Source organism: Nanorana parkeri, unplaced genomic scaffold (assembly GCF_000935625.1).
Source record: "Nanorana parkeri isolate BGI_ZX_2015 unplaced genomic scaffold, ASM93562v1 scaffold513, whole genome shotgun sequence".
Taxonomy (NCBI): domain Eukaryota; kingdom Metazoa; phylum Chordata; class Amphibia; order Anura; family Dicroglossidae; genus Nanorana; species Nanorana parkeri.
Genome location: NW_017306781.1, coordinates 702,162 through 727,426, shown reverse-complemented (window position 1 = coordinate 727,426; position 25,265 = coordinate 702,162). Strand labels below are relative to the sequence as shown.

General features: G+C 43.7%; 1 protein-coding gene across 1 annotated transcript in view; it reads left to right on the top strand.

The window, feature by feature from the left end:
* The first annotated feature begins 6,275 nt into the window (after window positions 1-6,275).
* Window positions 6,276-25,265, top strand: part of SNX25 (sorting nexin 25) — a 134,822-nt gene continuing 115,832 nt past the window's right edge. Inside the window, exon 1 of the mRNA XM_018561297.1 lies at window positions 6,276-6,957. Coding sequence (XP_018416799.1) covers window positions 6,451-6,957 — 507 coding nt within the window. The 5' untranslated portion in view covers window positions 6,276-6,450. The remainder of the gene's footprint in view (window positions 6,958-25,265) is intronic.

Genomic DNA, 25,265 nt, shown 5'->3' with positions numbered 1-25,265 from the left:
GGACGCACCTATAGACAGTGGTGGTGATGACGGCACTAGAATGGTGGCCACTGCGGATCCCCTCACACTCCAGCAGCTCCTTCTCTAGTCTCTCTTTCTGCAGCTTTAGGACAGCATAGCTCCACTCAACCGAAAACACCCCGCCCCCGTATCCACATGACGTCACTTCCGGCACTAAGGGCGGGGCGTCATCCCTAGTTGCCATATTGAGTGTGGGCAATTTGGAAAGATGCGTTTTGTATATGATATCTCATCTTTCAGGAAGATAATATGTGTGGGTTATTATTTTTTAGCTTTGTAAAGTATTACTCGTTAAAGGCAATAAATGAAAATCTGACTACAAAACATGAAAGAGAAAAAGTGAACCTAAAGTAAATTACAAATCTGGCTGTCCACCTGCTGCACATAAATGCCAGCATTAAAGTGTTTCCATACCCAAAAACACATATGATATATTGCAGCTTACCAATCCTTGGATGGGGTAGCTATGTTATTTTTCAGGATTCAGGATTTTTCCCTTCGTTTTCACCTGGTGATCCTGTAAATAGCACCATTTCTGTCTACACTAATTTCTCCTTTGTATCTATGGAGGAAGCCATGGCTGTCACCCAACAACAGATATTTTCTGTATTTCCTGAAAATGTTCTTGGCCTGAAAAAACAAATGCAGCCATTACAGCTAAGAACTGCAGCATATTACATTCTTGTTTTTAGGTTTACATGTGCTTTAAAGGTCTGGCACTGGTAGCACACCACGGTGAAAAGTGGCCATAGTTCAATAGGCATGGTTATACCAGTGTGATTCAGTCATAATAAACATGTGATGTGTTAAAACAGAGCCATGTTTCAATTAAAACGTATCGAATGCCAAGAGGAAGGCCTACAACAGTGTTTTGCCATTTGTGTCTCATTGGGCGAGATTTCCATTTCCTTCTCTTCCTGCGAAGACAATATTGAGTGAGAGAAAATCTCACCAAAGTGAAGGAAATACCCCATTAGACAACTGTCCCTGGAACAAGTGTCTCTATTAGGCCCCTTTCACATGGGCAGTCCAATCGGCCTATGAGCAAGACAGCTCTAAGTTGAGTATGATAAATGTTTTGCCCAGAGTTCTTCAAAAAGTGCATTTAGCCCTGATAATCTCCTGGCTTTTTAAAGCAGTTAAACTGCCTATACAGTGCTCACATTTCAACTGCTTCCTGCTGAATTGGACGGAATACTTCTTCTGGCTGGCCCTGTTGGCACCAAAACTTTATCCCAGACACAAAAGAAAATGGGTTCCTCCTTAACACTAGAGTCCACCCTTCACATTAAAACCCCCACCTTTCACATCAGAGCCCCCCTTTCGCATTAGAACTACCTTTTAATATCAGAGTCCCCTCTTGACATCAGAAGCCCCCCTCCACATGAGGAGCTCCCCTTTTAGCCTAACCCAGAAAAGGTCTTTGCAACTCCTAAGTGTTTTGCCAGGACTGATGCCTTTGTGCCTATGATCTGCCTTGCTAAATATGCAAGTGAGAAATCATCTCAAAGGGGTACTTACAGGAACACTGAAGGAGCAGGAAGGGTTAATGCCACCTGTGACCTAGCAGGAGGAATCCTGGATCTTGTGGGGAGCCAACTGAAGCTCTGGTAGAGTTGCAGAGGCAATACATGCCTCCACCTGTCTCTGCACTTGTGGAGAGTAGAGTTGTCACCCAGGAGTGTGATGTAGCCCTGCCCTTGCAATCTATAGCACGACAAATTGAAATAGTGTTGCTGAGCCAAAATAAGTGCTGCATCCCTCAGTAGACACCGGACAACATTAACCATCAGTCATGGTGCTTCAATGGAGTGTGTGTTACACGATTTCAATGTGTCGCAGCTCATGGCATAAGCCCTGAAGAGGGAACACACTCTTAAAGGTGCCAGAACCTACAAAGGCAGGGCAAGCACTGTTACTCACCAAAGGTGGACTGGATGGGTGACAGTAGCCCATGTAGGACATCAAGTGCATACCGGACAGACTTTGCTGCTCTGGTAGGCATAACTCTGAAGATGCGAGCTTCAGGAACTGGCTTCCACCAGCAGGTGCAGCATGGCCCTAGACCTGTAAAGCACTACGTGGCTCACTCAACAAGTTACACCATAGGTACCTATGCAAGCATCCAACGCAGAGTCCAGTGCTCGTGGACTTCCTCAAAGTGGGGTCTGGGTATGACCTCCAAAGCTACACCGATTACTGGCTGATCTAGAAGCTGCAAAATGAGCCCCAGTGGCTCTGCAGTAAATTAAAAAAAAAATCTTGCTAAAAGGTGGAAAAAAGTAGTTTGCTTCTCCCAGAGGATAGAAGACATCCGTTCTCCTAGGGCACTAGGAAAAAAAGTGAGGCATGCAGGGAGTGGGAGGGGTTATACTGGGTCTGTGTTTGCCAGTGTCCAAGCTGCTAAAGATGGCAGCATAATCTTATGTGCATGAATACTTCTCTTATAAGCTGTAATATACAATTAAGAAAAGGTAATTACTTTTCTGAACATTAGTGAACTATCTGAAATTGTGTAAGAGGGAGGGAGGGAGGGAGGAGGAAGCGGACGAGAAGAAAGAAGGAAAGAAGAAAATCGCCTCTAGGTGATCAGCGTTCATTACAAAGATTTAATAAATGTTGCAGATGCCAATCTCTTTCTGATCAGAAGAAAAGCTGTTTGTTTCATCATGTACTTTGCAGACTGATTCCGGAATCTGAGGGTTCATTAAAATCACCTGAGAAGATTTCAGTGTTCTAATAAGGAAAACTGCAGTGTTTTGGTCCAGCCCAGGACACAATGGACAGCCCTGGTTTGAAGTGGTAGAACACAATGGCAGCCCTGGTGTACAGTGGCAGGAAGCTATGGACAGTTGTGGTGTAGACTGGCAGGACACAACAGAGAGCCCCGAAGTAAAGTGACAGGACACAATGGACAGCCCTGGTGTGAAGTGGTAGAACACAATGGCAGCCCTGGTGTATAGTGGCAGGAAGCTATGGACAGTTGTGGTGTAGACTGGCAGGACACAACAGAGAGCCCCGATGTAAAGTGACAGGACTCTATGGACAGCCCTGGTGTAAAATGGTAGGACACAATGTACAGCCCTGGTGTAAAGTGTCAGGACACAACGGAGAGCCCCGGTGTAGAGTGGTAGAACACAATGGATAGTTGTGGTGTAAAGTGGCAGGGCACAATGGACAGCCCTGGTGTAAAGTGGCAGAACACAAAGGCACGTTGAGGTGTAACGTAGCAGCACACAATGGACAGCCCTGGTGTAAAGTGGCAGGACACAATGGACAGTTGTGGTATGAAGTGGTAAGACACAATGGACAGTTGTGGTGTAAAGTGGAGGACACAATGGCTGGCCCTGGTGTAAAGTGAGAGGACACAATGTACAGCCCTGATTTGACAGTGGCAGGGCACAATGGACAATTGTGTTGTAAAGTGGCAGGACACAATGGACAGTTGTGGTGTAAAGTGCCAGTACACACTGGACAGTTGTGGTGTAAAGGAGCAGGACACAATGGACAGCCCTGGTGTAAAGTGGCAGAACACAAAGGCCTGTTGAGGTGTAATGTGGCAGGACACAATGGACAGCCCTGGTGAGACGTGGCAGGACACAATGGAAAGTTGTGGTATGAAGTGTCAGTACACAATGGACAGTTGTGATATAAAGTGGCAGGACACAACACAGGTCCTGTTGTGAAGTGAAAGGACACCCCTCATTTGAAGTGGTAGGACACAACGGAGAGCCCCAGTGTAAAGTGTCAGGACACAATGGGCAGTTGTGATATAAAGTGGCAGGACACAACGGCAGGTCCTGGTGTGAAGTGAAAGGACACCCCTCATTTGAAGTGGTAGGACACAACGGAGAGCTCCAGTGTAAAGTGACACAATGGATAGCCCTGGTGTGAAGTGGCAAACCACAAAGGACTGTTAAGGTTTAATGTGGCAGGACACAATGTACAGCCCTGGTAAAAAGTGGCAGGACACACTGGACAGTTGCGGTGTAAAGTGGCAGGACACACTGGACAGTTGCGGTGTAAAGTGGCAGGACACACTGGACAGTTGTGGTGTAAAGTGGCAGGACACAATGGACAGTTGTGGTGTAAAGTGGCAGGACACAATGGACAGTTGTGGTGTAAAGTGGCAGGACACAATGGACAGTTGTGGTGTGAAGTGGCAGGACACAATGGACAGTTGTGGTGTAAAGTGGCAGGACACTATGGACAGTTGTGGTGTAAAGTGGCAGGACAATATGGACAGTTGTGGTGTAGAGTTGCAGGGCACAATGGACAGTTGTGGTGTAAAGTGGCAGGACACAATGGACAGTTGTGGTGTAAAGTGGCAGGACACACTGGACAGTTGTGGTGTAAGGTGGCAGGACACAATGGACAGTTGTGGTGTAGAGTGGCAGGACACTATGGACAGTTGTGGTGTAAAGTGGCAGGACACAATGGACAGTTGTGGTGTAAAGTGGCAGGACAAAATGGATACCGGTGGTGTTAAGTGGGAGGACACATTTTTAGTCCTGGTGTACAGTGTACAGTGGATAGTGTTGGTGAACAGTATGAAAGCACAATAGCAGGGTTGTAGCTACCATGGGGTGAGTGAGGCACTCGCCTCAGGCGCAGCTGAGAGGGGGTGCAGCCAGGGGCAGTCTGGCTGCACCCTCTTGCCCATGTTGCCATTGGCAACAGGGGTGCCGGACGGCCACAACACATTCGCGGCTCAGCAGGGAGAAGAGGATCAGCACAGGCTCCAGCTTCTCCTCGGATCCCCGCTGCTCTCCCCCACCTGTATGGGCAGAGGACTCTGTGTTCTAAATCTCTTTTTCTACTTCAAAAGGGAAATGGCAGGTGTCTGTTTAGACCTCTCACATTTCACCAAAGCCCCCCAACAGTAATAATGATAATAATTAAACCCCCCCACACACACACTCATGCACACATATTACTAGACATGTGCAAAGACTGAACATTTGTTTTGGACGAAATGAACGAAAACTAAAAATGTTTTCATTAGTTTCGTCAAACAAAATACATTTTAATGCTATTTTGGATTTGGCCACCAGCGCAATTCGCCGACTTCCTGGAGTCGGGCTGCATGACGTCGCATACTGCACGCGTCTGTTGGGGGGCACAATTTTCTGTTCTTGCCTCGGGCGCAAAAGGAGCTAGCTACGGCTCTGCACAATGGATAGTTGTGGTGTACACTGTGAAGACACAATGGATAGTTGTGGTGACAGTGTCAGAACACAATGGACAGTTTGGTGTGAAGAGTGAGGACACAAGGCACAGCTGTTGTGTACAATGTGAGGATACATTGGATAGCTGTTGTGTATAGTGTGAGGGTACATAGGATAGCTGTTGTGTATAGTGTGAGGGTACATTGGATAGATGTTGTATACAGTGTGTGGGTACATTGGATAGTTATATTGTGTACAATGTGAGGGTATTACATATCGTCGCGAACGTCGGAATGAGAGCAATAATTGTAGGGCTATCAATCACTGATAACACTAAACTGATGAGCGGTAAAAGCTTTTAAAGCGTCACCTATGGTCAATTTTGGGCATGGTAATTTTTTGCGATTTTGCGGGTGCGCGCAATTTTAAAGCATGACATGTTTGGTGTCTATTTACCCGACGTGACCCCGTCTTTTTATATTTTACCAAAAATATGGGTGATAAATGTGTGTGGTTACTGGGGGTGTGGCCACTAAAGGGTGTGGCCACTGAGGGGTGTGGTCACTGAGGGGCGCTGTAAAGCTTTCTCGCACAGGGCGCCTAAAGGCCTAAGGCCGGCCCTGGAGGGTACATTGGATAGTTGTTGTGTACAGTGTAAGGACACAAGGCACAGTTGTTGTGTACAGTGTGAGGGTACATTGGATAGTTGCTGTGTACAATAAGAGGGTACATTGGATAGTTACTGTGTGCAGTGTGAGGACACAAGGCACAGTTGTTATGTACAAGGTGAGGGTACATTGGATATTTGTTGTGTATACTGTGTGGGCACAATGTATAGTCGTGGTGTCAGAACACAATGCACAGATGTGTACAATGTGAGGGCACAATGTATACTTGCGGTGTGAAGAGTCAGAACACGATGCACAGTTGTGTACAATGTGAGGGCACAATGTATAGTAGGGTGTAAAGTGTCAGAACACAATGCACAGTTGTTGTGTACAGTGTGAGGAGGACACAATAGTGTGTAGAATGCAGACACACAGGAGGAGTTCCTCATCCTACGTGCTGTCAGAACAAAGTCCACACACAGCCACTCTCATCCTTACACAGGGACGGGGCGGGGCCTAGCGGAGTGCGGCTGACAGGCACACGGGGATTAGGGCGGGGCCTAGCGGAAAGAGTGAGCACCAAGCCGGGCCGGAGCTCGCAGCAGCCCCGGGGAGATGAACGGCCTGAGCGCGCCGGGGGATGGTGCAGCGCTATGAATATACATGGGGGTCATGGCGCGACCGGCGGGGCAGGGGGCGGAGAGGCTCATTCCGGGAAGAGCGATCAGATGGAGCCCGGCTTGGTGAATCATGCCAGCTGCAGGAAAAGAGGGGCACTGGGCATCCCTCCGCCGTGCTGCCAGCTCATCCCCGGGACTCACAGCTTTGCCGAGGACTCTAAAAACGCTCCATGGAGCCGATCGCTGCCCGGAGAGCAGCCGAGCTCAGCATCCCGCAGCTCCCCATCCTCTTCCTCTCGCCCCATGCTGGCCGCCGTGTTCGTGTTGCTTCTCCTGTCCCTCCTGCCTCTGGGGCAGCAGCGGGGCCAGTCCGCAGGGGCCCCGGGAGGGGAACTGAGCCTCACTGCCCTGCTGCTGCGCTGCTTTGTCTACCTAGGCTGCGCCCTGTGCGCTCTGTTGTTCGGGTCACTGTGCGCCCTGCACTGGAGTGGCCGATCCTCTGCTCCCCCGGACTTCACCCGATCCAGGACCCTCAGACAGGTGAGCACTGGCCGGGCACACTCGGGGATTGCACAAGAAGGGCTTGACCTACAATTACGCAGTGACCGTAATCCCGGAGCTAATAGTGTCTGCCACGGGCTTTAATTATCGCCACAGCCCAGCGGGTAGGGTGGGGGGGGTCAGCTGCAGCGATCATCAGGGGGGCCAGCTACACCCAGCGATCTGCTCCAATGCTAGGCTGGACTTGTGTTATCTAAATGGGGGGGGGGTATGATGGTCACCACAGACATCGATTAAAATATGCAATATATGGGATCAATTCCAAATGCCATCTATTAAATTAAATCAATCTGTATTATGATTAGTAGTCTGACATGTGCAGATAATTGTTCAGTCATTCCATAAAATTCCACCGCGGGCGATCAGTTTACCGGTGTCTAAATTGATCGAAAGCTCACTGAATCAATTGTTTGTGGTTTACTATTCTTATTGAATTCGATCAATCTAGTCACATTGAATGATCCTATGGATATGGCTAGTGGCCACCTTTAGAGAAGTCATTGTGATATTCTTCTTCTGTGACCCTGTGCTGTTGTAATAAATACATTTCATAGGACTGAATGAGGTGGCTGCCCATTCAGGAACTACAGAATAAAGCAGTCCTATTTGGACTACAAGGCTCAGCCGGGGTTTTATTGGGATAAATGATATACGAAAAGAAATTGAAATGTTCTTATGGTCTCAGTAGAGATATATAGTTCTGAGTACCTGAGTTCTGGAATGATGATTGGTAGGACCATCACTGTGTGTGTTGATGCACTTTGTTTATAGATCTGTCACTGAGCAATCGGAAGCCTTATCTTTGTGTTTCAGGATTGTACGGCCTCATTCACACTGGTGGTGACATGCATGTGTTTATATGAGCCTCCCAAATGCATATAAATGTATGATTCAGCCTGTGTTTTGGTGCATTCAGAGAAATAGAATTCTGTGCATTCGGGGGAAGGTTAGATTATTAATCTGTGTAAACGGAGGAGAAAGTGATCCAGGAATCCTAATTATACTTCCTAGATGTTTCTTCCTGCGTTCAAAGCCTATCTCTGGGCAAACTGCTTGTTTATACCTAGGGCAGAGTTTCTCAACCTTTTTTTCTTTTTCAATCACGGCACCCTTTAAAAGTATGCAAAAGCTTGAGGCACCCCAGTCTAAAAATGACAGAATTTAAGGGGGACCCCACTTTAAAACATACAAAAAAATGGGTTTCCCCCTTCACATTGAAGAGCCTTCTTTAAATCAGAATTCTCCCCCTCTTTCACATCAGAGTCACCCTTTACATCAGTAGCCCCAGTTTCATATTAGAGGTCCTCACCCCCTTTCACACCAGAGTTCCTCTTTTAAATCAGCCATTCATATCAGTCTTCATTCCCCCCCTTCACAACACAGTCCCACTACCACAACATTTTGAGGCACACCTGAGGAGGCCAGAAGACAACCTGGTTGAGAAAAGCAGGCTTAGGGGATGGGAGTAGAGCACTTTTACTTACCTGATCCCCACTCCCATGGCTGTCAGCGCTCACCTATCTCCCGTTTCGCTCTGGCTGGTGGAATGTCCCTCGGCGTCCCCACGTCTATCGCAGGTCTATGGAACCAACACTAGACCTGGTAACATCACACTGATGTCATCAGATCTAATGTTGGTTCCATAGGGAGGAAGAGGGTGTGGAGTCTGGTTTAGCAGCCTGAAGGGAGTCAGCTGGTGTAGGGATCAGGTAAGTAAAACCGCTTTTTCCTGTCCCCTAGGCCAGGGCTGGAGGCATCCGAGGGTAGCCAATGCTCCCTAAAAATTACAGCTGGCATCTAAGTTTTGAGGTTTTCTTTAGTTGTTGTCAATGGAACTGGCACCTAAAATAAATTGTGCTGGCTTCTGAATTGGACAGACTGGCAGCTGAATTCCATGTTAAAGTGATAATAAAGTCAAAAGGTTTAAATGCTGATTAAGTCACCTACATTGCATGCTGCTTCTTGGTGTTTAAAAGTTTGTTTCCAGCAGAATCAGGTGGTCCAGATATCCTGCTTTAGAGTGGTTCCTTTCCCTTGCAGGGTCCTATGGAGCCACCCTTGTGTGTGATAGTAAGCTGTGTGTATCTCCCCAAACACAGCAAGGCAACTCACTCCCTTACCCCTTGCTCCCCATTTCTCCTTCCTTCCATCTCCAAACTCGTAGATGGATGGCTGCTGGAGACTGTACTGTTCCTTATGATCTTGTACTGGACAGGAAGTTCAGGGAAGCTGAGCTGAGTGAGTTGGAGCCAGCTGTTTGGAAACATGATGACTGTTGTTGTTTGGGTAAAATGTAAAGAAATACTTTACTGGGCAATGTGTATTAGTTTGATCTGAATTCATTATGGACAAAAAAGATTGAGAGTTTAACACTGCTTTAATTTTTCTGCCCCTGCCCTAGGCAGAAACCCGCAGGTAGGTAGGCATTAACCTACCCACATGCTGCAAGGGTAGGTTTTTGGTTTGCTCGGAGATGAGCTTTAAATAAATCAAGCCCAGGTGGCTATTGGGAATGTAACCTTTTGGTTTGTGATTATTTTATATTTTTTGTAATAATATTGATAAAGCCTTTTAGAAGTTATGTTGAAGAAATATTCCTCCTTTTGTTTATCATCACAGTATCCTGGATTGTGTTTTTTCAGCTTTCATTTTTATTGCATTGATCTGAGTATTTTATCTGTGTTCAGTTTCTTGTTTGTCAGTGGTAGCTATGGTACAATGTTCCATGCTGTTGATACAGATTAGGTGTAACTATAAATCATGAGGTCACATAGCAAATGCTGTACCTTCATCCTTCATCTGATGCCTTGTTCACACCAAGCGCGTTCCAGGAGCAGAGCAGTTACAGACCGGATAAAAACGGCGTCCAATGTATTCCTATGGTATTTTGGGCTCTAGTTCACACCGCAGCGTTCAGTTGCAGAGCATGTAAAAAAACTGCAGCAAGCCCTATTTTACCTGCCCTTGAACGCATGCAAACACCCTGGAACGCACTGAAAGCCCATTTTAAACAAAAAAAAAAAAAAAATATAGATATATATGTGTGTGTGTGTGTGTGTGTGTGTGTGTGTGTGTGTGTATATGTATGTATATATATATGTGTGTGTATATATATATATTTTTTTTGTTTTCACCAAAATCGGCCCGGAACGCATCAAAAATGCAGCACAACCCACTGGTTGTGCAGAAACTCATGCAGATCTGGTCTGCATTTGGTGTGAACAAGCCCTTAGACAGGCGAGACATCTCTGCATTCTCAAGCAATGTGACCGGTTCCAGCTCACAATTGTTGGGTCACATCGGGGTAAACTTTTAGGGCTTGTTCACAAAAGCACAGTTAGCTGCTGGAACGCACTGTATTGCAAACTAAACTTCACCCTGCGTTCTGAGGCGGGAGGGGGTGTGGCGGTGCATTGAATTCAGTAGCAGAGCAGCCAGATCGCTCGCACCAGAATGCATGGCACATCATTGCCTCCGTTGCAGTCTGGTGTGATTTGAAAAAATGCTGCATGCACTATTCTTTTTCAGATCGCACTGGACCGCAACGCGAGCATTGATGTGCCACGCGTTCTGGTGCGGGTGATCGCACTGTGGGGCAGGGAGTGTGGCTGCGGTGCCATTGACTTCAATGCACCACCATGCCCCTGAACGCAGGAAGTCGGCTGGGATGCAATACAGTGCGTTCCAGCAGCTCACCGCGCTAGAAGGCACTGTAACGCGCGTGAACAAGCCCTTAAACAAGAACTCTGAGCACAATTATTATGAACCCTTGCAGTGGAGCTACCCCTGCACTGCAAAGGTTAAGTGCTCATTTTCGTCTAGGGTCACAAATAAGAAAGGTATACTTACCCAAACTGCAGTTGCTACGCCAGTCCCTGCAGCCGGTCGTCTCCTCAGCTCCAGCGATAGAATGTCCCTCGGAGTCCTCACATTCAATACAGTAAATTGGGCATGATAACTCATGAGACCTCCATAATGGAGGGGCCACCAGAGGAGTGGGTATGCTATCTCTTCTCTTCAAAGGAACTGGCACTTTAAAAACATTTTCTTAGAGACCTAACAGGGTCTCTTTAATTTGCATTTGAAAGAAAGAAAACTCTTTCCCCAGTGGGTATATTTTTTTTCTTGTGAAACTATCTTCTTTGAGCAAACGATTGATGAGATTTAATTATTTATTGTAACTTGTATGGCCAGCATAAGATCCCTTGCCAACTGTTACTCTGCAACACATAGAACAAGAATGATGCATGATGGAGTCTTGGTTCGCTGACCTTTGTGTGCAGTCAAGTCGTCAGCCCTTAAACAATCCTTTTCTTTTGCCAGTGTTTAAAGAAACCACTTCCAGATATGAACTATTCATTTTTTTTTAAACAACTGATGTAATTAGTAAATAAAGTCCATGTTCTGGTCAATCCCTAGAGACCTAGAGAATATAAAATGACAGTTTTCAATCACAGCCCTTCAGATACCTCTCCCCATCCTGTGACAGTCACGTGCACTGCTCTCTGCTTATTCCAGTGGCCAGGGGCAGTGGTTAAAGATGGTTATGGAGACTTGGATGTTATCTTTTGACAATGTTTGAGGGCTGGGGCAGACTTCGGCGATCCCGGGACCGTGCAATCATGTGCGGGCACACACACCGGTCGTCACGTGGCACCATTGATTTCAATGGGGTTATATCCGCACAGCAATAGCTGAAAAAAGGTACATGTACCTTTTTGGCGACATGCACCGTGCGGGTTTTTAAACCACTATTGTGGGCGATTATTGCGGCGGGAACAAAATAATAGATAGATAGGCAGAGCCAGCTGTCACTCACGCAGCTGGGCAGATCCAGACATAATTGTTGGGATCCGCTTCGGCGTCTCAGTGCTCGCGGTATACTGTGGCGTCTTAGTATACCGCGAGCTGTAGCTCGCGGTATACTGAGCTTAGGGTGACGGGAGGACGCTAGTTTGTGTCCTCCCGTTACCCTAAGGAGAACTATGGGGAAAAGCCTTAACCTCATAGTTCTCCTTTTTTAAATGATGCCTCTTGATCCAATCATCTTCTTCTTTCCACTTGTATTCAGCAATTCCTCCAATGCAGACTCCTCGGGTCCCACGGTGTCTGTCCGACGTGCACGCTCCCGGCTCTGTGCATTCACCTCTGCTGGCTCTCTCCTTTTCTCCCCGCCTAAGATTTCTACTGCGCATGCGCCTGCTCATCCTTCTGCACAGCTGCTCGAGAAGCTTCAGATCTTCAGACGACAGCATGTGGTGGTGATACGGGTCATTTTTTAAAATGTTTTTGCATATATCAACTGCTTGCTAGTTTAATTCTACTTTATATCTTAAAAATGCATTCAACTACCTTATTAGCAAAAAATATCTTATTTGTGTTTTACTCGGCTGTAGATCCTCAAATCATCTCTGCATTGGTGTCGACACTGTCCTTCCTTCTGGAGGGTGGCTACTTTTGTTCCGCATGGTCTCTGTGTATGTTGTAAAGTAACCCCCGCTCCAAGCTCACTCCTGTGATGGACTACAATCTCACATTTAGTTTACTAATTTGTATTGAGATTGTAGTCCATCACAGGAGGGAGCTTGGAGCGGTGGCTACTTTACAACACACACAGGGACCATGGGGGAACAAAAGTAGCCACTCTCCAGAAGGAAGGACAGTGTCAGCACCAATTCAGAGATTATTTGATACACAAATAAGATACATTCTTATTAAGGTACTTGAATGTATTTTTAATATTCAACTCCTGAGTTTAGTGTCACTTTAAAGTATAATTAAACACTCCTTTTTTTGTTGTTGTTATCCAAAAAGCAGTAGATATATGGAATAACATTTAAAAAAATAAAACAAGTTACCAAAAAGGTAATGACTTACCTTTGTCACCGCCGCTCGCTCCCGTCTGAAGATCTGGAGCTTCTCGAGCAGCCGAGGGGGATCATGGGGCGGGCGCATCCGTAGTAGAGATCTTTGGCGGGTAGAAGAGGAGAGACACAGAAGAGGTGAATGCACGGAGCCAGGAGCATGCACGCGGACAGGCACTGTGGGACACAGAAGACACAGCAGTTATCGCTGGATCAGAGACTGGCACCAGCGCTGGAGGGACTTCTCATTACAAGTGGAAGAATGAAGATGATCGGATCAAGAGGCATTCATTAAGGTCAGTCCTTAAAGCAGCATGAGGGGGACGACAGGAAAAAATGTGTGACTTTTTTGTCACTTTAAGCTGGATATACATTAGTATCTTTTTACAGAATCTACATATTCTTCCATTTACGCTGAACATGGAGGAATTTCCCACTGCAGTTATTGTAATTTGTCAGTGGGCCCACCGGCTGTCAACATACCTGAACAGTGCCTGCATCCAATTGACTGTTCAGCTGACAATTTTCTGCCCAGCTCCTTCAATTTTTCAGTCGAAGGATGTCGGGCAGCAGACAGGGCCACCCACTGAGCAAATTTGTACAGCCAGCTTTAGTATACAGGTATTCCTCACTTAACGACCGAGTTCCGTTCCTACGACCAGGTCGTTAAACGAATTGGTCGTTAAGTGAGGAACTCTATACAGTACTGTACTGTATTAGTACAGTACTGTATAGCTTTGCAGATGTACAGTACTGAACACTGTAATGTACATCGGTCAATGAAATACTTACCGGGACCCGCAGTGAAGAACAGAGGACATCACTTTCGCGGGCAACAAGTCGCGCTGACGCGCCAGGTCGGCGGTCGATCGGAGGACGGTCGTAAGTAGGTAAGTCGGTAAGCAAGGATTAGCTGTACATGCAAATCTGTAAAAAAGTATGAATAAATGCGCGTGGTAAAGAGAATGCAATAGAATTATATCATTTAATGTATTATCCACGTACAGTTATCCGAAATATTATACTTTTTAAGACAGTTGTTCTTTAATGAGTATTTTAAAGCTATGGTATGGTTTCATACAAGTATCATATGAGAAATCATTTTCTAGTAATTGTAAGGTTATATCTGCTAGAAATAGGTTCTCACTAAAGATGTCCAGAGTACAAGTACCGATACTTTTCACAGCTCCAAGATTAGACTAGAGAAAAATTCAAAAGTTAGGAGGCAGCTGTCATGTTTACGGAGCTCGTAGGATTTGTGCATCCCTGTATTAATGTATGAGTTTGTTTTTATAGATGTATATAAGGTAGGCACCAATACCATTTTCTCGAATACAAGTACTGATACTTGTACTCACAAGTACATTTTTATTTATTGTCATGTGACAGTTTTTCTAAAACAATACAGACTAATGATTTCAGGACAGTGGTGGAGCGCCAGAGCCAGGTCCCAGCTACAACCTCTGCAACCCTGGTAGTTCTCATTGGCACTGGTATCTGAACATCCCTAGTTCTCACAGCTAACATGCTGTAGGATTGACTTCCATTGCAATCTTGCATCCAGGTTATAGGAAGCTGCAAGACACTTAAGCTGGGTTTACACTGGCAGATTTTCAACCGAACATTCATACAAAAAACACCACTAGAACACTCGATTATGCCATCAGAGATTTGAGGAATGTCCTTTGAAATTTTGTTTGAATTTAACATTCAGTTTTGGTAAGTGATGACGTTTACCATTCAAAAACTGCATTCCCTGACGAGAACAATTTTCCATCCCACTCCTTTGATTTTTCCTATCATTGCGGTCAAAAACGATCATCGATTTGACCCCATTAACCATTAAAAAATTGAATGTTCGGAAAACAATTTAAAAAAAAACTAAATTGTACTGATATATGGCCAGCTTTACCCATTTAGCTCCTTTGCTGTTAATAATGATGCCACATATTGTCAACACAGTGCAGTCACGATAGCAGATCATCTTTTCTACCTGAATACCAAAACATTAGATCTCTGTTTGTGGCTCCCTGGACGGCAGAGCACAGCTGCAGCCAGGTAAGACAGCCCCCGAAAATAAGACCTAGTGTCTTATTTCGTGCAAAAAAAAAAATAAGACACTGTCTTATTTTCGGGGAAACACGGTATAAAGCCGGTTATACAAGTTTCTATATTTATAAACAGACTCCTCCATCAATGCTTATGATGCTGCTTGCATTGTATTCTGACAGAAGCTGCTGTCAGAATAACCAAACGGAACTAGCAGCTGATTGGCCAAGAATTTTCCAACTGGCCCCATCATTCAGCTGATCAAGGAATGCTGGGCAGAAGGGTGCCAACAGCTGTACCTACCTACTGTAGGAATTTGGGGCTGTTCATTAGGAACCGGCTGAAATCCGTCCCGTGTATACCCTAATTTTTTGGCCACCTTTATTGGAGCAGCAACTCTGCTTTAAAAACAGCCTGTAAAGGAAGATTCTTAAGACTCGCCTCTCCTGCCATCTATTACTCAGATCTCCATTTGCAGAACTACAATGACCAAATAATCTTAAGTATCCAACATAACTGGGTGTGCCAGATGTCTGTGTCCTCCAGCACTAGGGTTGTCACCTTCTCTGGGGAACAAATACCGGCCTTATGATCTCTTTCCTGTTACTAAAATTGGCAACTGGTTTAATTTTTACTAGTCAGACCGGTAGAATACCCCCCAGGTGTTAGCCCTACATGCCGTGCGCTATGGTTTAACTTATTGTATCATTGTGTCCCAGGGATGACAGTCACTTTAATATGATGCTGTTCAGATCCGTGCAATCTATAGGCTTTTTGTTATTTAAATGGGTCTTTGGCTGCGTTCAGCTGCGTAAAATCAAAGTAAGAATTTCAACATCTGCAGTCAGTATTTCTGTGCGTGCAAACATAGGTAAATGGTGTTGCAAACTGAGCGAGACGAATAGAAGATGAATTTAATGGATGTAAACATTTTACGGACGGAAAATGTTAACTCCTCCCCGCTTGGCGCTGCGCTGTATCAGAGGGGACACAGAGCAGCACCCAGCGGGGAGGAGAGAAGCCAGGGATGCACTGCAATTTCGGCTGAAAGATGGCATTTCAGGATTTTGCCAAAATTGCAATTTTCATCCAATATGTTTCAGCAACCGAAATTTCAGTGCATCCTTATCATGGCAACCCTGGGCCATGCCTTCAAAAAGACCATTATTTGCATCTATAAAGCAGTGGTATTGTACCACAGTAATATGGATAGAATAAGAGAGGGTTATAACCCCTTGTCTTTTATTTTTTTCCCCATCTGAGCCTTATTGGCGAGATTACTTTCACTTCCTGTCTGATAGCCACAACAGGCAGTGAGAGGAAATCCCTCCAAAGAGAAGGAGATCCCTGGTGGTCAGCAGAACAAATGGAATATTTCTCATACATTCCTGTTCTGGTAACAACCCTAATTTCGGGATTTCCTTCACTTTCCGTGATAACGGTCACCAGGGCAAATAGAGAGGGTTAACCTCCATAATGGGCACATAGAGAGCAATGAAAAAACACCCTGATGCAAGTCAGGGTGCGCCCCTCTTTACCGCTTCTCGCCATTGCTGTCCCCGCCACCACCGTCCCCGCGATCTTGGGCGTCCATCCATCCTGGGCGATGTGGCTCTGTGCACTGAGAACGGAGGGAGATCAGTACACAATCTCCCTCCGCTCTCCTCCTGGTCACTGAATGCAGGAAGTGATGTATATTAAATCACTTCCGCATTCCTCTGTCACTCTCCGGTACAGAAACCGGAGAGAAGCTGACGAAGCACATCTGTGTTTCATCAGCTTCTCAGGGGGGTCCCTAGGTGACATGTCTTAGAGACCCCTGATGTCTGCAAAAAGGGGACCTGTCACTGTAATTTGTTATCACAAAGGGTACTTCTTAGCACCCTATGTGATAACAATAAAGTTAAGTGTAAAAAAAAAAAAAAATTGCTCACAAAATAAATAAAATTTACACACAGACACAATTTTTTTTTAAAGTCCCGCCTCCCCCACATAGATGCACAAAAATGCGTTAGGTGCACCTACACACACAAACGATTGCTCCAATTATGCCGCACATGTTACATATCGCCACGAACATCGCGGTGCGTGCAATAATTCTTGGCCCATTAATCACGGATAACACTAAACTGATGAGCGGTAAAATCTTTTAAAGCGTCTCCTATGGCCAATTTTGGCTATGGTAGTTTTTTTGCGGGCGTGCGCAATTTTAAGGCTTGACATGTTTGGTGTCTTTTTACCTGACGTGACCCCGTCTTTTATATTTTACCAAAAAATTGGGTAAAAATAAATGTTTCCTAAAATAATAAAGGGAAACCCGTTTAAAAAAAAAAATATTGAGTACTTTTTTTGTTATATAGCAAAAAATAAAAACCCCAATTGTGATTAAATACCACCAAAAGAAAGCTCTATCTGTCCTCAAAAAATGGTATAAAATTAATTTCAGTGCAGCGTTGCATGACGGAATAAACGTCAATCAAAGTACCGCAGCGCTGAATACTGAAAAATGGCCTGGACAGTAAGGGGGTATAAACACCACGGTCAGCAAGTGGTTAAAGAATAAATCTGAGCAGACCCTAGACCAAAATTAGCATATAACCCTTGCATCGCAGAGGTAGCCCCATTGCAAGGGTTAAGTATTATTATGCCTGGAGTTCTTCTTTAAGAAAATGGAGTGGTAGAGCTTGCTATCTATGTCAACGTCGCATGAAGTTGCCTGAAAAAAAAAAAAAAACATTCCTATCTTGCTTCATCTGCCCTTAATTATTTATTGGTTAGATGTGTGGAATGTCTGCTAAAAAAAAAAAAATGAACTGTTGGCATCCGGACCGAAAACGCAATTTCTTTGATAAAGGCCCATTCACAGCATAGCGTTGCGTTAAGACCGCAATGCTATCACACAATGCACCTAGAGTATGGTACCATGTGCTACCATGTGCTAGGTGTTTTCCAGTGCCATTCATTTGAATAGCACCTCAATGCACCTTATGGTGGCTGTGCAATGCAGAGTATTGCAATACTATACATTGTGTAGAAAAAAGTAATGCATGCACTATATTTGTTTCAGCGCAAAGCATGGCATTGCGGTACTGTCATTTGCGCTGCAATGCACGGCTAATGGGAGGTGCGTTGTGGTGCCATTCAAATTAAATCACAATGCACCGAGTGCACGTTACCACACGCTAGGTGCGATAGCGTGTGCTTAGCGCATGGTATCATGCAATTAAGGCACCGATGTGGTGTAAATGGCCCTAAATAAGATCTTGGATTCCAAACACATGCCTGTGTAAGTATGAATGATTACTACTTATTATAGCGTCTAGAGCTATACCATAACTGATTGAGCAGTTCACAGACAATGTAGCTGCCTGTTAGGAATGATTTGATGACTCTAAAATTTTCCACGCAGTCTTTGTTTTATAGTATAATGTCCCTTATTTCATGGCACGTTCCTTATTACATGGCATATTATAGTGGAACAAATTAAATGCAGCTTTGCTGTGCGTTTCTCTGCCATTGCCTTCCATGTTAGACTGTCCGTAGACAGACAGGCCCACTAGATAATTCTTTACCAACAATTCATATATATGTGTGAATTGCTTTACCTGCTCAGTGATTTTTAATTCTGTTCAGTCCGTCTTGGGACTCACGCGCACTATCCGTACTGTATAGCCTGCAGCTTTCTATTTGACCTGCCTTCCTGCTGGATAATTAATCTGGTGATTCATTGTTCATTGAGAAGGCAGTTTGTAAATCCCTAGATGGCCTGATCACATTTACAATTCCATTTGCAGGTAAAACTATTTTACTGTTTGCGTTTTAACTGTATGTATCCGTTTACCTAAAGTATTAAAATTAGGGTGGCAATTATTGATTATTTTCATAATCGATTAGTTGGCCAATTTTTTTTTCCAAATTCAGATAAAAAAATGAAATACCATCCTTTAATTTAAAATAAAATTCACAAATGCAGTGTTACAAACCTAAAGTTTACTTCAGAATAAAAGTACATGCACAATTTTTTGCAATCGCCCTGCACAAGAACACATGGTTTTGCGGTACTGTGCGTTCCAGTGCAGGTGATCACACTGTGGGTAGATAGTCCATGGTCCCATCGCACTCCTGACCGCGTGAATCCCTTCAAGAATTGGGTGCTGCGGTAGTCAACGGGTGGCAGCCGTAACAATCGTGAGCTAAAGCAGAGACACCAGCACTCCAAATTTGCAAAATACGTCTATTTATTGACGTGCATCATGGTAAAAAACAACAAACGTTTTGGGGTTACAAAGGATCCCCTTCATGGCGTATTTTGCAAATTTGGAGTGCCGGTGTCTCTGCTTTAGCTCACATTGTGGGTAGGAGGCATGTTTGGGGTGCCATTGAAATGAATGGCACCGCAACGCACCTCCTGCAGCAGAATTTATCAGGCCAAAACTGAAAATGACCTTTTCCCACCTTTTTTTTTTATATCTTTTTTTTTTTTTTAACATTTTATTATTATAAAAAAAATAATGGTTTTCCTGTCATTTACAGGTGATCTTGCCAAAGAAGCCAGCTGTACTTCCACTGCAGAGGTTGTTGGGATGGTTGATTATGGACATGCCACAAACCTCTTGTCATTTATTTGTAAGCTACTTGCAGTGTTTTGGGTTTTCTTTTTGTATCTTGTCTGGGATTGAATCACTCATTTGTTTCCCAGTTGAATTAAAGCTAAACTAAAACTGCAGGCACAAAAAAACTTTCCTTTAAAGCCCCCGCCCGCTCCGGTGGTTGGGGACCAGCTGGCACCATTATGTCTAATGCAGAGCCATTCATTATACGTAAAGACGTCGTGGGAGTGCCAGGGGAGCGGGTATTATCCTCTTTGTCATACCCCTAGACATAAAGGGGCAGTTAACCCTTGCAGTTGGGGGGGGGGGGGGGTATGCAAGTGTATATATCCACTTTGTGTGTACTTTTTAAACCCATAGATTACCTTGTAAAAGTAGTGATGACATCACCATTGTGCTGCACATATCCAATAGGCTCTACCCACTACATGCTGCCTTTAAAAAAACAGAGACCAGTTATCTGGCACAAGGGGAGAGGGTAGCAGTGACCGGTCTTCATTACAGGAAACTCCCTCACAGACGCAAAGTGTAGGAGCCATTTCATGCTGGATTACCACATAGATCCAGAAGAAATACACAGAGGGACACAAATAATTTAGTAAGAATACATTTGCTTCTTGTATTTGGATGCACTGGATTTCTACTTTAAGCCTTTATTGTTGGACTGATTTAAAGAGAGGCACTTTTACATTCTACACACATCTCGTACTCCTTTCCATCTCTAAGCACTCTGAACGCTCTGATTAGCATAGGATGGCTTGAGACTTGTTGTCAAGCACTTAAGACCTGAAGAAACATGCTGTATTTAGGAATAAGCATTCTCAATAAGTATGTAAAAGGGCTATATAGTTTGACTTGTATGCGTAACTTCTTATTAATGGAATAGCAATCTTTGAATGTAAAAAGAGGACCTGTTGCCTGATTATTTTGTCTCATTTTAAGAAGTTACATATGAAAGAGGCTAAAAACACGTCTCCAGTGGAAAAAAAATCCAACCTCATAGCCTTTATAACACATATGCACTCACTCACTGCCCACTTTATTATCTGGGTTGGACCCCCTTTTGTCATTAGAACTGGATTGAATTATTCATGGCATAGATTCCAAGGTGCTGAAAATATATTGATCCATATTGACATGATAGCATCACGCAATGGCTGCAGATTTGTCGGCTTTACATCCATGATGCGAATCTCCCATTCCACCACATCCCAAAGCTGCTCTATTGGATTGTGATCTGGTGACTGGAGGCCATTTGAGTTCAGTGAACTCATTATCATGTTTCAGAAACCAGTCTGAGATGATTTTAGCTTTGTGACATCTCACATTATCCTGCTGGAAGTAGCCATCAGAAGATGGGTACACTGTGCTCATCAAGGGATGGACATGTCGGCAACAATACTCAAGTAGGCTGTGGCATTTAAATGATGCTCAATTGGTATTAAGGGGCCTATCAGGCCAGACAATGTTTTTTCCAATCTTCCATTGTTTAATTTTGGTGAGCCTGTGCGAATTGTAGCATCAGTTTCCTGTTCTTAGCTGACAGGAGTGGCACATGGTTTGTTCTGCTGCTGCCATCTCGTTCAAGGTTCCATGTGTTATACGTTCAGATATACACTTCTTCTGCATACCTCGGATGTAACCGAGTGGTTATTTACGTTACTGTTACCTTTTTTATTCGCTTGAACAAGTCTAGCCATTCTCCTTTTGACTTCTGGCATCAACAAGGTATTCTTGAGCAGAGAACTGCCGCTCACTAGATTATTTTCTCTTCTTTTTTTTTTTTTTATATTTCAAATTTTTTATTCTTATAAGTAAATCACAAATAACATGTTCATACATGAATTATCGATTATACAATATATTCACATTATTATTTCATGTAGCATAATATTTTCTCTTTTTCAGACATTCTCTGTAAAGCTTAGAGATGCCAGTAGATCAGCAATTTCTGAAATACTCAGACCAGCCCGTCTAACACTAACAACCATGTCACGTTCAATGTCACTTAAAGTGACATTAAACCCTCAGATTTTTTAACATAAAACAATACTGTAGTGTGTGCCTTACTGTAATCCATGGTTGGTTACCTTCTCTTTTTAAATCTGTATCTCTTCTCATGCTGGGCAGAACTTCTGTTTTGCAGCAGACTGCCTTGCCTCTGGAATGGATACATGGTGTCTGTGTGCAGGTTTACAACCTGAGCCAGCACTACAGGAAGAGGCAGTCAGCTGCAAAGGGAAGTTCTCCCCCAGCAGGATTTAAAAGGAAGAGATCAGGATTTAAAAGGAAGAGCAGCAAAGAGAATGGAAACAACCATGGATTACAGTAAGGCACACATTACAGTATTAGTTTATGTTAAAAAATCTGAGGGTTTAATGTCACTTTAAATCACCTTTCTTCACCATTCTGATGCTCGGTTGGTCTTGACCATGTCTACATGCCTAAATGCATTGAGTTGCCATGTGATTGGCTCATTAGATATTTATGTTAACGAATAGCTGTACCTAATAAAGTGGCCAGTGTATCTGTCTGTCTGTCTATCTCTATCTATCTTCAGACAGGAGTAAATGCTTACAGTGTAGGTTTTATTAAACCGACATTTCAGAGGGTTACAAACTGCCTTTCTCAAGGCATCCAGCACTGAGCTGAGTATTATGTATAGGAGCCAGCATGCTGCAAGGTAAGATTTTTATATATTGCAGAGGTCCTCCACATATACCACACAGAATTATATTGATAATTTACATACCCAGTGCAATGTCAATACTTTTTCCCAGTTTTTTTTGGTAAAATTAGGTACCTCGGCTTATATTCGGGACGGCTTATACTCGAGTATATACGGTATCATTTGGAGCTTTAAACTGCAACTGAAGCCAAACTTGTTTTTTTTTGGATGGAGAGGAAGTAGAACAACTATCAGGTTTATTATTGCTGTCTGTGTCTCCCTTAGGGAGATTCATCCTCTCCATTTGTCCTGGTGATTGTTATCAGTGAAAGAGAAAGAAAATCACACATTTTGGGCTGTCATCAGAATAGGAATAGATGGGAAATCTTCCATTTGAGGATGCTAGTTCTGGTGGCCCTGCTGTCCACCAGGGATTTCCCTCACTTTGAAGGGATTTCCTCTCACCTCCTGTTGTGGCTATGGGACAGGAAATGAAGGGAAATCTCCCCAATGGGACAATGCTGACTGGTTATAACCCTCCCTTTCTATAAGAATACTAGTTTCGACTTTTTAACTTTCATTCATTTTAGCAACAGTCACAATAATTATATTCATCCCCTTTCCATAGAGATATTGAAACCAGAGCCCAGGAACTTAATTTTGTGAATGGTGTTAGAGAATCCAAATAAGTTTCCTGCAGGCAGTTTTTTTAAAACCTGTTTATTACTTTTAAGGGGGTTAATTTAGATTTAGATCCATGTATTTTTCTGATTGTCCCTAGTATTTGTGCCACCAGCAGTGAACTGCATGGTCTGCTGTGCAGAGGAGAACCCTAGGGGCAAGGAACTTGGGTAGGGAAGGCTTCTGACCATGACATGCTCTTTTTAGCTGCCCTCCAATGAGCCCTAAATGCCAGACATCACTTCACTAATTGGAACAGAGACCACAGAATCAGGCCAGACATCAGAGTGAACCCTTGCGCTTGTTTTTGTTATGCATTCTCTACGGGGTTAAACCTAGGCATGGCTGATAAGTTGGCTTTCCCAATCTTGATTCTGTATGGGGATTGATCTTCTTACAATGCAGAAAATCCTATATATTCATATATAGTAGTATAGGGGTTGTATGAGGTTTGTGTAAGAAATTGTTATTGCCTGTGTTTCTCCATGTCGTCCTTTCTTTCATCTGTCTGTGTGACCTCTACTCTAGTGGTCTTATAGAAAAAGTTTTATGAAATTAATTGCTTCGATCGGTTTGCGCACTAGGAATTGATCACCATGGTAACCTTGTGTATAATAGGGAGATACTTGTTTTTTTTTCTTTAAATGATTCCTTGAAAACTGCTTGTATAAGATGTCCTTTAGTCTTATCACGGAATGTGCATGTTCTTCTTTAGTACCATAGTACAAGTCTTTGGCAGCTTCTTCTGCAGTCTTTAGGCCTTGTGCACACCTGGGCTTCATTATTTAAAGGTCAGTGCATAGAAATGGATGTTTCATATTCATGTGATTACATTTGCATTTGTGTTGCATTTACATTAATATCCTTTTTTTTTTACATTTTTTTTTATAGAAGCTTGGAACATCGTAGAAGAATATATGTTAGTGAACCCATATTTGTAATTATATAAACGTTTTGGCTTAAGTTCTTCTTTAATGGTTTTGGTATGAGCTATGTGCCTCAGGCTGGCCATATGCCAATCATTCTTTTACTTTTTCATGCGGGCTGAACAAGAAAAAAACATTCAATTTCCCAATTCACGCTACAGCTGGCTGTACACTGTGCATTTTTTTTTTTCAGCGCCACGAGAATGGGGGAATCCCCCCTGTATTTTGACAGTGGCAGGTATGCCACTGTCAGAATACTCAAACTTTAACTGCACCTGATTAGCTGCAGTCCCTGTGCAGGCCTTGATTTCTTGGCCAGGCTCCTTCGACAAAAGTTGTTTAAAAATTAGCCTTTGTTGAACAAAAGGGTGCTGACTGGGCCACACACTGGTCAAATTGCAGTCAAGTCAGCAGGACTTGGCTAAAATTTGACCAGTCTGTGATCAGCTTTAGGCCTCATACACACAGCAATTGTATCTGTGGATTCCTGCAGTAAGAACCTGCAGATTATTGCGACAGGATTCCCAGGTGTGTCCACACAGTTGCAGCCACATCTGTCCATGGTTGTTCACATGTAATCTTATATGGAATAATGACATGCGTATTAGGAAAGATGCTTGTCCCTGGATGCAGAGACAAGCATATCTCCTGATCTGCAGGTAATTGTTCCATGTTACAGGGACGGAAAGGTTCACCTGCCAAGTAGTTTATGCGGCCAACCCACACGCATCCTTACGTCCCTGTTCACACCTAGGTGTTTTGACTCTCAAAGCTAAGCATGACAAAACTCTCAACACAAGAAATCCCATTTATTTCTATAGCCCCTGTTCATACCTGAGTTTTGTCACAAGCTGTAAAACGCAGAATGCTTGAAAAAGTACATGCGCTTTTTTTTGACAGATTAAAGCGTGTTTGGCAAATAGACTTCAATAGAAAAATCACAGAAATGTTTTGCACATTTGTGTGTGTTTTTGCTCATTCATTCACTACAATGTGTTTCAATCTGCTCAACAAAAAAATGGATCTTCATGTAATGCTTGCAAAAATGTGCAAAATACGCTAGACCAGACGCTAAACAAAGAGCATGCTAATATGAGCCGAAAAGCTGGCGCCTAGGTGTAAACGGAGCCTTAGATATGACATGCAAAGGGAGCATTTTATTTATTTTTTGAAGCAGAACAGTGATTTGTAATCTGCAGAGCATCCTTGAATGCATGGCAGAATTTTTGGAAATGTGCCTAGAGGTAAACGAACCGTTTAAAGGAAAAAATATTACATTTGAAATGATCCATTTAGTGTACGGAAGAATGACACAATTGGCTTTGTAGAAATGTGAGCACAAGACTTGAAAATGCACAAATATCACAATCTCCTTGATATTCTGAATTCTGTCAGGTTTACCCAGGCTCAGCAATTGATTAAAGGTGATGATTGAAATATGAGGGTTTTCAATCTGCAGGGATAATGTGACTGTGAAAAAGCACGTCCA